At 49.1% G+C, this 16,344-nt stretch overlaps 1 protein-coding gene across 1 annotated transcript in view; it reads right to left on the reverse strand.

Moving 5' to 3' along the window:
* Positions 1 to 201: 201 nt before the first annotated feature.
* The window catches only part of lhfpl7 (LHFPL tetraspan subfamily member 7), a 67,423-nt gene continuing 51,280 nt past the window's right edge, over positions 202 to 16,344 (reverse strand). The window contains exon 3 of the mRNA XM_084697460.1: positions 202 to 1,209. Within this exon, the coding sequence (XP_084553586.1) occupies positions 983 to 1,209 (227 nt within the window). The 3' untranslated portion in view covers positions 202 to 982. The remainder of the gene's footprint in view (positions 1,210 to 16,344) is intronic.

Here is a 16,344-nt window from a genome sequence, read left to right on the forward strand (position 1 = left end):
CCATTGATAAACCAGCTTCAAGCCTACCAGAATTACTGTATTGTATACAGTAACGTTTGTCCATCTTCTGGTGTCTTCATATCCAAAGTGGTATTTGTGGCTCTAAGGAATATATCAGTCGGTCAAGAACATATTATGTACAATTCAAGCTCTCCACTGCACCGCGGGACACATCCGTGGGCACGCTGCTGTGACGTCCTTGAAGCAGACACCGACCCACTGAAGGGAGCATGTAGGAACATGGCAATCTCTCATCAGCTTGTCTCCTGCCGTCCTCCGTCTCCAGTTGAGAAGATTCTCCTCGTCCCACTTATTTCATGCAAACAACTGACCACCACAGAATGTTTTTCTTGACAACCACTCCGACAGTATACTATTGACACAGACTCAGAACATTGGTATAATCCTAATTCATCCCTGTGTCTTTTGAATTCTTGCTAACTGCACTGCGAGGATGTGTGTTGATATACTCCGACAGTAGGATAATATTGACACAGACTCAGAACATTGGTATAATCCTAAATCATCCCTGTGTCTTTTGAATTCTCGCTAACTGCACTGCGAGGATGTGTGTTGATGCACTGGAGCCTCTGGTTGAATCACTGGTTGTTGCTGTCAGTCCTTGCGTGAACATTTTTGTTTTAGTTGCTAAATCTAAACTGGAAAAAGTTCACATGAGGATGACCTTGTTATTTGAATTAAATGACATACAGGAAACAATATGGAGTTTTTTAAACGTTTGACGTTATAATAAGAAAAAGTTTTCATCCAATTTAGCCAGTCAGAGAGGGTTCTTTAAGAGAAAGATGGCGCATTAAAGTCGGCCAAGTTGTTCATACTCAGGTAATACAAACAAATCTACAGGGGCTTTCCAAAGGGCATCCAATAGAAAAGCAGGGATCAGTTCATGACATCATACAGGGGCAAAAAGAGAGGGAACAGTGGTGAAGTCCACTTTAGTACCAAGGGGTCTGGTGTTGCACTATAAGAGAGTGGGCAGGGGGGTAGGAGACAGCTGCTCCTTGGGGGCATATTTGGCGAAGAAGGGCAGGAACAGGGTGAGCATGACGCCCACGATGGCCAGCATGTAGCCCCATCCGATCTGGCACTCCCCGGCATCGTAGATGCCCGAGTTCCCGCAGAAGGACCGCACCAAGGAGGAGTTGAGGCCGAAAGGATACACCAGCAGTCCAGAGCCCATGATGAACACTGAGGGAAAGAGAGGAGGGTTTACTACTGAGAAACATAGTAGAAGTCGTCTCTTTGTTGATAATGGTCAGCCAATCATGAGTATGTGTATGTTTAGTGGCGCTGACTGCTGCCAGAATCCAGAATTTTCCTGGTTGTGTTCACATAAAGCCACTTGAGGGCAGTGCAAGTTTTATAACGCGGCGTTCCGAAGCATTACTCCAAAGACATGCTTCTGGGGCTATCTCCAGTCGCAGCCTGAATACCAAATTTAGTCTTGACTTCCTATTTGTCGGAAAATAAATCACTACCCAGATAGTGTCACAAGTTAGGCGGTGATGGACAGAAAGAGGCTTTTTGTGTATTAAAAAGGAGCACTTGATGGCCCTTGATTGACAGGTCCTACTAATGCACAGTGAATCATGCCTCCAAAAATCCATTAGCACTTCTCATCCCAAACTGACGACCACGAGAAAAAAGGGTGCTTCAGAGGCGATCAGCTTTCCCAGACAGTATCACATCGTCAGTGGCCGTGCAGCTAGCCAGTGGCTCACTTTTACAAATTGAGTCAAGTCTGCCAGGCAGCACAGCCAAGCGGCTATCGACTGCAGTGTATCATTACTGCTCTCACTCATGTTGAGGAGAAATACACAGCTTAGGTTTCAGTTGGACGTCTTCCGCACAAAAATGGAAATGTGAAGTATAGGTTTCGGAGGTGAGCGGTTGGGCAGTGTCTATATAGCACACTCAAAGAGTTCATTGGACGATCGAGGACGGAGTTCATTGGCGGATGGAACGTAATAGTCACATACGTACATCAGTAAAATGATGTACGTAGGGTTTCCTGCTGTAACACTGCACGTGCATAATGGTTAGTCTCCGGACGAAATTCCTCAGCTTTCTCATCGCGTTGGAATGACTTGGGAACGACGGCTCGGGCGCACTCAGGGAGAGTGACAGAAAGAAAGGAGGGGACAGAGGGGACGGTCAGAGTGGATGGATAAACTGCGTGTGTTAGAATCACCTCTCCAAGGCTCCGGCTCTTTCTCTTCCTCCTTCTCTCGGAATGAACGGTATTCATTTGAGGGGGACTGGCTCCACAATGCATGCACTAATGACACTTTAATGGCCTTCTCTATCAAACTATCATTGTTTTTGTGGTAGGGGCACAAAGACACAAGGCAGGGAAAGGGGGGGGGGGGGGGGGTTCTTCCAAGTCCCTGCTCTCACGTGTTGCTGTGCCAACCAGATTCACACAGACAGCCTTAGCCACAACCCAAATGGATGAGTCGGGGGAACACAACAGAAAATGCCAAATAATCAATGCAGGAAGTAAATCAAGGCCGGCGCGCGGCCCGTGGACGACTGGCAGGAGAGCAGTGAGCACTGGGTTTCATCAACAGAGGCAGGGCCAGTGGGTACACAGGGGTAACTGTTGTCAAAATCAGATAAGTACTGTGCTTCAGGTCGATAGGATCTCTGTGGGCTGAATAGCTCTGTTAATGGCAACTGGAAAACACACAGAAGTCTGCAGGGACACCACATCTACAACCTCATTAAGATTCAAACTCCCAAAACACGTTGAGATGCTATGGCGCTGTTAAAGATGTCATGTGTTTGTATAGGCTGTTTCCCCCCTTCAACCTTGAGTACAGTAAAAGGTGAAAATAGTTTGTGAGCTAGAGGAGTACTGTGGACGCGCTTGGCTAAAGCCGGTCTCATGAATACAGAGGCGTCTAAGGCAGGCTAATCCTATGGGGACGGATGCTGTGGTGACAGATGACAAGATGATGGCCTGCAGTGAAACTGCTCATGGTAACCTCGCAGCATTCATTACCCCAGCATCCCGAGAAGCAGACTCCTCTCATCTGATAGAGCAAACGGAATATCCCATGTTTTATTGAGATAATGGAGGTCTTATAAAAAAATATTTAAAAATAAGGGCAAACTGTCGCTATTCTGTTGGTGAGGGATATTGGAGGATATTATAGGACTGATAAGTTAGCGTTCAGGCAATGTCCCAGTGGCCACAACTAATGCTACAAACAAACACAATGTCAGATTGGCGGGGGCTAATGAGCCACAAACATCCATTGGGCTGATTTACTAACTATAAATTGCCACACAATGGGGAAGCAGTAGGCACTATCTAAAGCAACAGAGGCGATTCTCCGGCTGGTCAACTCAGACATTCAGGATGGGGTGGAGGGTTTCTTCGAGACACACTTGGGCGGCAGGTACAGCACTAATAAAGGCAGTTAGCCATGTGGAAGTGCAGTTAAAATGCAATTACAGCAGGTTTAAAGAGCTGTCTGCACAATAGCTCCAGGGCAGTAAAAAGCGCCTCAACCATTTCCTTCCTACCTCCCATTAGCTACAGTTTAGTAGGCTTCAGCTGCCTCTTCAACACAATGCATTATGGGGGATCAGTGGAAGGATAATAGAGGTGTGGAGAGTGTGATTATACACCTCTAATCAGCAGAGACTGCTGAGCAGAGAGTCCATCAGGTAGAAGAATGAAAGAGACAGAAAGAGATTGTTACATTCGTCTATGGTGAAGGTCTAGCTCAGCCTAAAGTAAGTGTCCCCAGAGCGAATTCAAATTTCAATACACACACACACACACACGTCACAAAGAAGAATACGATGCCTTGGGGTTGAGGTGGGCTACTCTTTTGAGTTGCGAAAAATTGCTCAGGAGCTTGGCTCTTCTCTGCGTCAGATTTAACCCATTCTCTGTGAATCCTGATGAAACTCCACAGGAGAGGTGGGGGGGGTGGGGTGAGGAATGACCATGTGCAGACAGTGACATGCACAGCCCGCTTGCGTTCTCCCCTTCGGCCTGACACAAGACATGAATAAAGGATGGGGCTAACGGAGAAAAATGAAGACACGTCTCCGCAACCCCGTTCCAGTTGTTGCTTCTTCCCTGCCGTCGAGAGAAATAATAACAGCCCAGTTAACATGAAGCTAACCATGTGAAATCACCAGCAGACATGCAGTATGCCCCCTATATTCAGCAACATATGCCGTTTGAGCATATTCTATGAGTTTCCCTCATCTGCGTTGAGACGATCACATTCGTTGTAGCTCCGTGGCTTTAGAACTGACAGCTTCCGCCCTTGAAGCCTGGAAAACTGTTTGTGGATTTGGGCGGTTGGGTTAATTGCCTGTGAACGAACGTTTGTGTTGATGCACCCGGGCTGATTTCAAAGTCCACTCAGTCTGAACCGGCCATGTGTTGACAAATGGCGCAGAGTCGAGAAGGGTCTCAAGGTCCGTGTGTGAGGCTTCTTCTTTTTTCTTTTTTTTTTTTACAAGAGGCCCAGCTGGGCCCCTGTATTGGATCATTACAGCGTTTATAGCCAGGCGTCGAAAACTAACAGGAATCAGTGGGGCGGAAAGAGAGCGAGAAATAGAGACATAGGGAGAAAGAGTATTTTGCCTCACAGTAGAGGAGGGATTCCGAAGCAGAGGTAGAGAGGAGGGCAGGGCTGAAGGGGGAGAAGTGGCTGCCAAAGCTCAGTGTGACTGTCACAGTCAGACTTTCTCTTTTCTATCACCCCTCCTCTGCTCACCTTTCTGGATAAACCGGCGTGCCCCAGATGGCATGATACTGGGAGACACAGCAGCCGGGGGGAGAAAGAAGATTCAATACGCTTCTCTAAAGGTTTGCAGGTGAACCTGTTGGCCCATGGCCTGTCCCTAGTGCGAGGTGTGTGATGAGATAGCCTCCATGCGTGACAGTGCATTAACTAGCTGCCAGGCACCACTGCAGCCCTATAGAAACACACACACCACACACACACACACACACACACACCACGCTCACACACACACACACACACACCACACTCACACACACACATTTACACACACCGCACCGCCCTGGCAGAGGCTAACCCAATAAGATTGAGGAAGATTGTATGAATCATTATCTCCGATCTGCCAATAGTGTCCATGTTGATTGCGCTGTTTTAACCTAATATTGTGCAAGGCTTGCTGCTTCGCAAATCACCTTGATGAGATCATAGCATTAGAGCAGATGACCTTATGTGGTTTGCAGTATGCCAATGGACTACAGTAATCTTATAGCTGGAGGTTTATGTGGCAGGGCAGTGGAGGGGTGCAGCCCTGGCTGTGGAGACTTGGCCATCCCCTTGACCATGGAACGCCATGATTACAGCTCTCCCTGAGAGCCTGGAGGCCCATTCATTACAAACGCCAAGACTCCTGCTTCGGATCAAACTTTATTACCTCCAAACGCTGACTGCCATAACTCAGTTAGAGTTAGCGCTGAAGAAAGTTACCCGTGTGATTGAGTTAGAGATTGACGGCTCTCTGTGTGGGGCCAGTCTAATCTCTGGTCGGACCCGTGGTCGTGTGTAATCAGCCTGTCCTGTTCCCTCTAGCTCCATCTGTTAACCACGCCATCCCATTCCATCATTACTGTCACCCAATGCTTAGACCTAGCCACCTGGCTATGGCAGACTGCTGGGTCTGTGCCGGGGCTAGGACTATGTACAGAAGTAGCAACTATCCCCCTTTCCAAACAGTGTTAAGGTCACACAGTAGGTGAGAGAAAGTAAGAGGAGCCACAGGAGGGCTTTAAGTCTTCAGGGTCATGGAAGGCAGGGTTACTGTTTATCACTGTTCAAGCATAAACATATCTTGGGTAAATCATCATTTTCACAGAGGAAGAAGGTTAGGACCATCTCTTCTTTTGACCTCCAGACCGGTCTGTCCCAGTCTGTCCCAGTCTCTGACAGTCCCTAACCAGCGCCAGTCCAGAGGATGTGGATCGCTGGTCAGTCACACCAGGTTCAGATGCCAGCCCCAAAATCTCACCCACTGGTTTTTTGGTCTTCGACTCCTGGCATATAGCTTTTTGTGATATCCATCTGGTGATATCTATCTGCCCCTGTGCAGTTTGAAAGAGTACACAGGACTTGTGAATTGTTCTCTTGTGAACACAAATGTCGTGTGATTTTACTCCATGAATGAGTGTATACGGTGTCTCTCTCTGTGCAAATATTTTGAAGCAAACGTTTGTGTATGGGGGGAATGTCTAATAAATCTTGATTTGCCAAAACCGCACACTCATTTGTTTGTGTAGCCAGCGTGGTTTGTCAGTGTTGAAACACAGCTAAATGAACCATATGCTGTAGGCCCTGGAAATACCAAGAAATATTGTTTAATTACAGTAGCAGGCTCATGGCCATACATCAAAACTGTTCTTCTAAGGGTGTTTTCCTTCCTCCTCATGTCTTGTTGTCTACCTTTCCCCTCTGCTTTGATTAACAGATGCTGTGCATACACAACAGGACAGGTGGCTTGATCCTGTCTGGGCCAGAGATGAATGCATCTCCATGATCATTACCACAACTGCAGCTGTCATTGGGAAGCAAAATGATTGGATATGTGAAAGAAAAAGATTCTGGTGTAAAAATACACATCTCTGCAATGAGAAAGGCACACAGGACATTTGTGCCTTAGTGTATGTTGTTGAATCAGTAAGTGTTATTGCAAGTGTGTGTGTGTGTGTGTGCATGCGCGTGTGTGTTCCAGTCAAGTCATTTCCTATCATTTCCTGCCATAAACCTTTATAATGAAAGCAGAGGAGGATGGCCGGGTGGATACGGGTGTCCCTTGAAAATTGCTTTTCATTGGCTGACCACGTCGTGCATTTCCATTTCCCTCACCAGGCAGACGGTGATAGCTATGGACGACCTCCTCCTGCCCCGGTCTAGACGAGAGGAGAGGCAGAGATGGAGGAGAGAGGCAGCCACACGCCACCATTACACTGCCTGACCGTGCATGGAATTACCAAGACACCGGAGGCCAACGGCCCTCCGGGAAAACACCAACAGGCTCTTTCTCTCAACAAGACGTGGTGATAAAGGCAGAAAATGACATTTGTGTGTTTAGATGTTGTCAAAGTAATACATAAGGTAAATATGGGTATGTCCTGCTGTAGATGGATGCACAGTATGTCTATGTCATAGGGATGTTACTCAGCGTCTCGGCTTCTGGAGGAATTATGGACGTGTAGTTAAAGTGGCTGACTCACTAAATCATCGTTGTCTTTCTCCTGCGTTTACAACTACTGTACATTTACGGCTGTCTGCTGTTCCTCACTGCTCCACACACACCACCAGTGTGCCCTGGGAGATGTAGTTTGGGAACCTTTGGTGAAGTTTGTCCTTTTCGTTTTCCTGGACTGAACGTGTTCCAGGTAGTCAGCTGGGACTGGAGCAGAGCAGGGGAACAGCAGGGACGGGCTCTTAACGTGATGAGCTGCGAGGCAGTCTGCATGAGCCGTGTTGATAATTAAGCTCACTGTGCCTCTGGGAAATTATGCTAATGGTTTTTTCTAGAATCACCTCAGTTCCTTGAAACTGTTTGGCTAGGTGAAATCTCGCAACTCGGCAGCAACCAAAAACAAAGTAGCTCCTTGTGAATGTTTTCTGCTACATGGGAAAATCGGAGAGGCATATTGTGTCTCTCCAGTGAGGAGAAGGTTCTGGCCAAGGCTACTTACTGGAAAACCCATAGCAGGAAGAGTGCTCTCAGACAGAGTAAACATAGTCAGCGTGCTAGCGGGCACCCGGACAGACGTCAATATCCTACAGACCACAAACTACAAAGAGACAAAACCAATGAGAGGTTTGAGGGGAAAGAAAATAAAGACTGTGGAGACCGAGAGAAAGAACGAGTGAGAAATAAGTACAGAGAGAAATAGAGAGAGAGAGAGAGAGAGAGAGAGAGAGAGAGAGAAAGATGGAGTGTGGATGGAGGACAGTAATTGTCTGACCTCTTTCAGTCACAAGGAACATAGCTAAAGCAATAATACAGCACTGACATGATTAAAAACAATGTAGCTGAGAAAGAGATAGAGAGAGAGCGGGAGAAGGAGAAGGAAAAAAAGAGGTAAGGTTGTAACAGGATTTCTATTCTGCAATCGCCACTGGACAATAGTTGCTTCAATTCCCCCCCCACCCCCCCCCAAAAAAGGACCAAATCAAATTCTTAGCTAGTTCAACCTGCTTTTTAAGCTACAGCAGGACATAGACAAGGAGAGCGTGCCTTGAAAGGATAAAACCTGTTTTTAAACGAAGCTAGAATTACCTGTCTGAACCTATGTGGACTGGATTTGAGCAAGGTGATCGCACAGGCGATTCTATGGAACGTTTCTCTCTGTTAAATAATAAAAGCCTGCTGCCCTTGGTGGGAAGCCGAGAGGAGAGGAAGAGTTAGGAAGAGGAAAAGAGATGAGGAAAGGAAAATGAATTTAGAGGGGAGATTACAAGGGCTATGATTGCCCTGGTTACTGCCTGGTTTTTCAAGAGTGGCCATAGCTTGGAAGGCACAACATGAGTGGTCAATCAGAAAAAAAAGGTGTGATTAGAATACGATTGAAAAATAATGAAAGATTAAAAAAAGGAACAGCTCTTTCACTTCTCAAGCTGTTTTTTTTATACAAAAATACTGTACATCAATACTTGAACTATCTACACTATATTGTTGCAATGTCTACTGACTATAATGGCAAGCTTCCATGACATGTTATTGAATTGTGCCAGAATCCTTGACGCCACTGGGTCTTAAACATCACTGGGTTCTGTAACAACTAGAATCCATGTTAGTCAGTCCGTGAAGAACCCTGTGCTATATCTTCATGCATTAACAACATCAAAAATAACGAAACATAAATGAATTAGAGCGCTAGTTATGACCAGAATCCCCCTCTTGTATTTCTGAGCACGTCAGCATTGTTAGTGCCCTGGTTCTAAAAATGCAAGTGGAATATGGAAGACACCTGAATCTGTGGGCTGCATCCAATCTATCATCTTAATTACTTTCATTTCCATATCTCCATCCATGTTTTAATGTCAAAAATTAATTTACATGTCAGACAAATTGGTTGTCCTTGACTGTCCGTGGCGTGGCAGAAAACACACAAAGGTTTACCCCAATGTTCCAGATAGGCTGATGCACCCTTAAGCTAAACGAATCAGTCAACCGATCCATCCACCGCGTCTTTTTGACTGAATTAACGTACCAGGGAACAAAGTATGTCATATGAACTATATGGGACATGAATGGTTTGTATGAACAGCCTTTTTGAAAATATGAGGTTGTGTATACCTGGTGCATGGTCTGTCCAAACAATGGTAACATTTTACACAGTCAGTTGACGCACAGTGCCAGGGTATGGGTGACTGAGCCTCCAGCTTTTAGCGTGTGTGTGTTTGTGTGCGCGCGCTGGTGTGTGTGTATTGCCATGTCCTGAGGTTAAACTCTGGTGCTGCCTGTCTTCTGGGCTTGCTGTGGACTAGAGAAGTAGAGAATGTTACCATGACAGCTAGGAAGAGGACATGGCCTCGTCTTCCTGCTCCAAAGTAGACACACACAGACACATTCCCACACACACAGACACACACACACACACACACACACACACGGACACGAAAGGCCGCAGGCTGATTCCAGCTCTTCACAATCAAACTCACGGTGCCTCACGCTCACAACCACACCACACAGACATGTGTGCCGTGCGTTTCTTAAACATGAGCATAGATCATGCGGATGGCGCAGACAAATTCCACCCTCCTCTCTCTGTTTGTACGGGCCTGGTGTACACAACCTTGACTATTCAACACTGTTTTGTAAAGCACTTTCAGCAGTGGCTCTCTGAATCAGTGGGTTTCTGTCAAGGCTGTGTGAGAAAGATGTGTCTGTAGAACAAAGCAGCTGCTTCCTATTGGCTCCTCTCTCCGCCACATGGAGACAAAGGAGGAGGAACAGGAGAGGCTCCTGGGCGCAGTAACTAGGTGTGAGCGCCCATTAATCAGTCTGCGAGGCTTCGTGTGTTTGGGCGTGTGCAGGTGCGCACGCCTGTTTGTACACACGCACTTGAGTGTGTCTGGATCTCCCGAATGCCTCAGCATGTCTCCTTTTCTATCTCCTCTGCATGCGTGTGAATGTAGACATGGTGTGCGTGTGTGCGTGCGTGCGTGTGTGCTGGTATGTCGCTAGCATGTGTGTGTGACGGTATGTCGCTCGTGGGTGTCTGTGATATCAGTGTGTGCGTGCACTCGTAGTAGGAAGTGTGTGTGATAGTATGTGGCTAATGTGTGTGCGTGTGATTTTAGTAAGTCTGTGTGTGTGGGAGGTGCTGGGGGCAGTGTAATGAATTCCTCCAAGAGACAGGGGTCCCTGCTGTGCTTCTGTAATGAAGCTGGGACCTGCAGTGACTCCTGACCTGCTGGCATTAAAGAGAAATGAAAACCATTACCTTCAGCCCTCACCTAACTGGTGGACCTGGGGGGGCTGGGTGGAAAAAGGGGGTGAAGGGAGGCTGGAGGGATGCTGAGGGGGTGGCTAGGGGGGCTGGGTGGAGAATGGGGGTGAAGGGAGGCTGGAGGAGGGTCTGGGGGGCTTGCAGGGAGGATAGGGGGACTAGAGAGAGATTGAGGGTGGGGGGCTGGAGGTAGACTGAAGATAAGCTGAAGGATGACTATGGGGGCTTAAGAGAGGCGGGGGGGGCTGGAGGGATTGAGGAGGAGCAGAGGGGTCCATACTGGATTGCAAATAACATCTTTGACAACCCCTGACAGCCTAACTACAGCATGTTGTGTGTGTGTGTGCGTGTGTGATGTACAGGTGAGGAAACAGACAGTATGTGGTGGTGTTGGTCATTTGATGGGGTCACACACACACACCACACACCACTATGGAAACTAAAGAGGAGGGGATTTGACAGAATATTTGATGTTTCCTCTGTTATGTTCTGGAAGAGGGCTCTAAAGCCCTCCAGGGATCTGAGTAGCCTCTTTACATAAACTAGTGTGTGTGTGTGTGTGTGTGTGATCCTACAGACATCTGTGCAAACCAGAGTGCTTTATCTCTTCCCATTCCTGCCTCAGTGTATCCTGTCGACAAAAGTAGAGCATGATCCTTTGTTCTGGGTTTCCAAAAGAGAAAACAAGCCTTATACTTCTGATGTGTGTGCGAGAGTGTGCGTGTGTATGTGGGTTTGAGTATGAGCATGTGTGTCTGTTAAGGTGTGTGTTTGTGTATGTGTGTGGTTGGCTTTGTCACATTTCCAACACTGGAGAACTCAGCGGGGTGAGAGACTGAAACAAGCCCATTGTTCAGATGTGTTTACATACACAGGACGTGGCAAGACAGACAACACAGACTTTTGTTTAGATCCACGGAGAATGATGCCGTTCCCCACCCGGCCGGGTTTAACCAATCGGGAGCATCCGGGGTTCCTCTGTCACCCCTCCTGCACTGCTCATTGGGTCCCCAAATGTGGACCCACACTCCTTTCTGATCCCTTTATCACTTGATCTCTTGGATCAGACCAAACTCTTTTGAAGCAAATGACCACTGATGTCAGGCTTCACCTATCCGATAAACAAATTGTCATCCTCAAATTCTCTCTTTACCCTCCACTCCTCTTTCCTCCACTCCCCTAGCCCCATCTTCTCCTTCCCCCTCCTTTCTCTTTTTCGATCCTTTCCTCCCCTTCCGCCTCTTCTCCTTTACCTTCTCCTGCCTCCTTCCCTCCCTCCCATCCAATCCTGCTCTTCATGTTCCTGGTTGGACAGTGCTGAGAGGGAACAAGAGAAGCAATCTGGCTTTGATGAGCCTTCCATCCTGCCCTTGCTGGTGGATTCGGTGGTGCTCGGTGCTGATGAGCATGTTGACGCAGTGATACACACACACACACCACACACACACCTGCCTAATGACAGCACTTAAAGGGCTGCCCACGCTAATGGAGTCTCCAGGGACCCCCCTACTCCTCCCCCCCCTCTCCCTCCTCCCCCACCCCCTCTTCTCCACTACTGGCTTCCATTGGCCAAACAGGTCGATCAGAACTTTTGCCGCGGCGTCAAGTCACCGGCTCGAGTCCCCACATGAAAGGGCCCTCCTCCTCCTTCAACCCCACCGTCTCCCCCCCCCCCCTTCCCCCCAGCATGCCGTGGGGTGGAACGAGCGAGTGCTGTCTGAGCGTGTGATGTCGGCAGGCTAAGGGGATTTTTTTTTTTTTTAACAAGCTAAGGAGATATCCCGGCCATTTTTTGCCGCTTCCCTGTTCTTCTAATGAGGCCCTCTGAAACAAAGACCAAGACACGGTCTCCTTCCCTCATCTCCTTTCCTTGATACATCCGTGTGTTGGATCGGTGCCCATTCTTTTGTCCTGTGCTTTCTAAATGGAGAAAATGACAAGGGGACAAGGAAGGCTATTGAAGATGGAATGAAAATTGAACAGCCCATTGCCCTGGTTACCCTGCCACAGATGAAAGCAGGACCCAGAGTGTGTGTGTTTGTGTGGTTGGGGGGTGTGGGTCAGCTCTGATCAGGTGGTTCTCACACACATCAGCTTGTGTGTGAAGCCGTCACCTTTGACCCCTCGACCCCCACCCCCTTCCCCTTGGATGCAACCTCTGGGTAACCAGGGACTGTATGCTTACCCTCTCCCACACTGGCCAACAACAATGGAGCGACCCCTGAACTCTGACCCTGTGTCACGGTGATCTATGTGAATGTGTTGAAGGATACATTTGCCTGTGTGCACGTCTATCACGTCCACCCTGACAGGCTGAGAGAGCGGGTCGGCTCGTCCTGACCGAACCAATGCCTCCCTCTCTCTCTCTCTCTCTCTCTCTCTCTCTCTCTCTCTCCCAAAGCTTCAGAGGGAGAGGTGAAGAGTTCTGACTGACGCGGAATGAGATGGGCCGCTGTGCTTCACGTAGGATCAGAGGAGGTATGGTCAGGATGCCGGCTGTGCACAGGCAGGGCCGTGTGGCTTCTATGTGTCTCTACTGAGGATGAATTCCCCATCCCTGCCTCGGTCAGATTGGTTCTGTTTGATGATTGGTGCAAAGAGAGGAGGAGGGGTACAGTGTCTTCCCAGGGAGATGGAGGTCAGAGAGGTGAGGTGAAGAGGAGGGGCGGGGGGGGGAGGGGGGGGTTAGCCGGGAGAGGAACAAACACACGCCGTTTAACCAGCGTTCAATGTCAACACTCCAGGTCGTGCCTGGCTCAAATTGGCCGGTGTTCATCGTTTGTTGTGTTGTATTTGAGGTCTAAGTGTGGCCAGCTGTTCTCTGGATGACCCCTGTCCGGGCTAGCCTCTGTTCTGGCCCCTGCTCTGGGCTGGCTGGTTGGCTGGATGTGCTCTGTGGTTAACTACCAAGGGAGCTGCTATTAGGAGCTATCAGCCGTGAGCGGCAGGCCAGCCTAAATGGAGCTGTTATCTCCCAGAGAGCAGTGCAGGTCTTAAAGGAGGAGCCCGGCTGAGGCACACAGCACACACACACGCACAGACACACACACACACACACACAAACACACCGATACACGCACAGACACACGCAGACAAACTCACCTGACTGGAAAAGAGTTGCAGACCCATCACATTGCATTCACATGCTCATATTGGCACATGCACCAGCCCACACACCAGCTAATGGTCTCAGCCACTGGCCCTTAAAGGACCATACGGTGAGACAGATGAATAAATCACTGATGTTTTCGAGTGCTGGGGGGTCAAAGGATGCCCTTCTACAGCTAAAGTGTCTGACAGATACTCTGGATGGTCCACAGTGGCCTTTTACCGATAAATACACACACACACACACACACACACACACACACACACAAGAAGAGAACCCTAAATTAGGGCCTGTGGAAAGAGAGACGTGAGAAAACAGCAGACAGAAACCAGGAGGGGAACTCTGACCCGTAATGTTGAGCTGAAACGCTCTCCCTCCTGACTGTGTGGGGTCCTGCATGCATGGACCCACGTCCTGGAGGAGGGGTGAGACTCTCTCAGGAGACAAGCAGCAATACACCTCCATTACCGAGCCCTCTGTCTGGAATACTGCCTCTCACACACACACACACACACACATACAGGCATGCACACATACGTGTAGCACACACACAGGCGGCAAGCATGTCGACCTGCACACAAACACACGTGCCGCCCGCACACGCACACCAAAACACGCGCGGCCCCACGTCACACCTACATCATGTACACACACGCAGACACATATACACGCAGATACACGTACACACACACAGCTATCAGTAGCATACACAAACACAGACAGGGTCCCCTTGTGGACGACCAGCATGATAATTTTTTATCTTTTTTTTTATAGAGTTTATGGGAACAAAACAGTGACTGGCTCACACCCTTCAGGGTCCAATCTATCAACGGATTAATCCCTAAGCAACGGTGCCATTTAAAACTCTAACACCCTCCCTATCTACGCCCCCCCTCCCCCCATTTTCCCTCCCCTCATCCTCTAGGGCTGGCTTCTTTTTTTTGTATGAGCGTGGGCTTTGATGGACAGTCTTTTAATGAGACTGTTCCTGGGTGATGACTGAAGCTGACAGAAGCATCTGTAGAGCCTCCATGTCTCCAGAACCTTCTCTCCTCAGCCCTGGATTCCCTCCCCAACCCTCAGCCCACTCTGTTTCTCCATCCTCCAGGCCTCAGAGCTGATGGCTCTGTAACCTACCAACAACCTCCCCCCCTCCCCCCCCCCCCACACACTCCACCAACCCCACAGACACACAGGCCTATATTTAGGCTCACCGTAAAAACTAACAACCAACAAAAGCCCCGCGATGAGGCAAGTGCTGGACGAAAGCCCTGTGTCTCTTCGCCCTAATGCTAGCCCTCGGGAGCACTGAGGAGCATGTAATGATGATAGCCATACAACTCCTGGACGAGAGTGCTAATTAGCGTTAGCGCCGGCTATTTGGAGCTTCCCCGCCGCGTTTCCCCCGCCGCAGTGGATTCCCACCAAGCACAAGAGGGGAGCAGTCGGTTTGTCAAGGAGGCACAACTCCGGAGCAGGGGGGGGGACGGGGGACGGGACGGGGGGACGTGCATGCGATCCTGCTTGTCCTCTCCACGCCTGGCCTGTTGCTACACGGAGGGCAATGAATATGTAACAGCCTCCTGATGAGGGCACAGCCATCTGCAGGTCTGATTATCCTGTCTCAGACCTGGGCTTTGTCTGTGTAGGATTCACAGACAAACACACACACACACACACATACACGTTTCCATATCTCTATGGGGACTCCACATTGTGTAGCGTGGCATTTGGGATTTTTTTCCCCTCTCATCATGTAATAATTGCATATTGAGCAGCTCAATTTGGCTCCAATCTTAGTTGATGAGCGTTGTGCAGACACTGAGCATGTGCAGACCAGACCTGACTGATTAATGAAGAGGAAACACCAACTAATTATCCCGTGTTCTATTCATCCCAATTCAAGTGATGAGAGTGTGTGTGTGTGTCTTTGATGACTGGGTTTGGTGTATTCATGACTCGGGTAGGATTCTGTTCTGTGTGTGTTGAGACAAAGCTCTTGCTTTTTAACAAAGAACACTTTCAAACAAACCAGTCAAACCACCAAACCTCCCTGCAGCATGACCAAACCCCTGGCCTAGACTCGAGGCCCTTCACTGCACTCTCCATGTCCACGAGCCAAACCACCGGCCCACTTTGTTATCATCCCTCGGTAAATAAATATGACCAGAGAGCCCAGAAGCAGCCAGTGCCCATCGGCCCAAGCCACCATCACCCGCACCACCGCTCATGCCCACGAGCTGCACCATCTGCTTTGGCACTGACCGTAGCCAGACCGCTGGTCCCTGGGCCGGCGGTGGTGAGGTGGTGGGGGCTGGAGGAGAGGGTTTGGGGGGGGTAAGGATTCCAGATGCTGTTCTGTGTGGAGGCAGCCTGTTGGCCGTGCCATCACACCACTGGACTAATGACCTGTTAGTCTTATCTGGGGGTGGGGGGGGGGGGCCTTTTGAGGAAACAAAAGTCCACGCATTCGGACGTCCTTATCGATGAGGCCTTGAACGGCAGGGAGCCTGTGGGGGGGGGGGGGGAGGGAGGTGGAGAGGGGAGCTCGCTTTCTCTTGTCGCATCTCGGCAACCCTCTGTCCGTACAGATTTAAGTGGCTGGCCCGCGGGCCAAGGCCCATCGATTTCACACACCCAGCCAATCACGCTGAGAGGCAGTATACTTGACAGCGTGCCAGGAGCACCTTAGCTTTTAATGGCCCTGCCCAGAAACACACATGCTCACATCCACATACATACA

Source organism: Hypomesus nipponensis, chromosome 5, assembly GCF_054491055.1.
Source record: "Hypomesus nipponensis isolate SF chromosome 5, ASM5449105v1, whole genome shotgun sequence".
NCBI classification, from domain to species: domain Eukaryota; kingdom Metazoa; phylum Chordata; class Actinopteri; order Osmeriformes; family Osmeridae; genus Hypomesus; species Hypomesus nipponensis.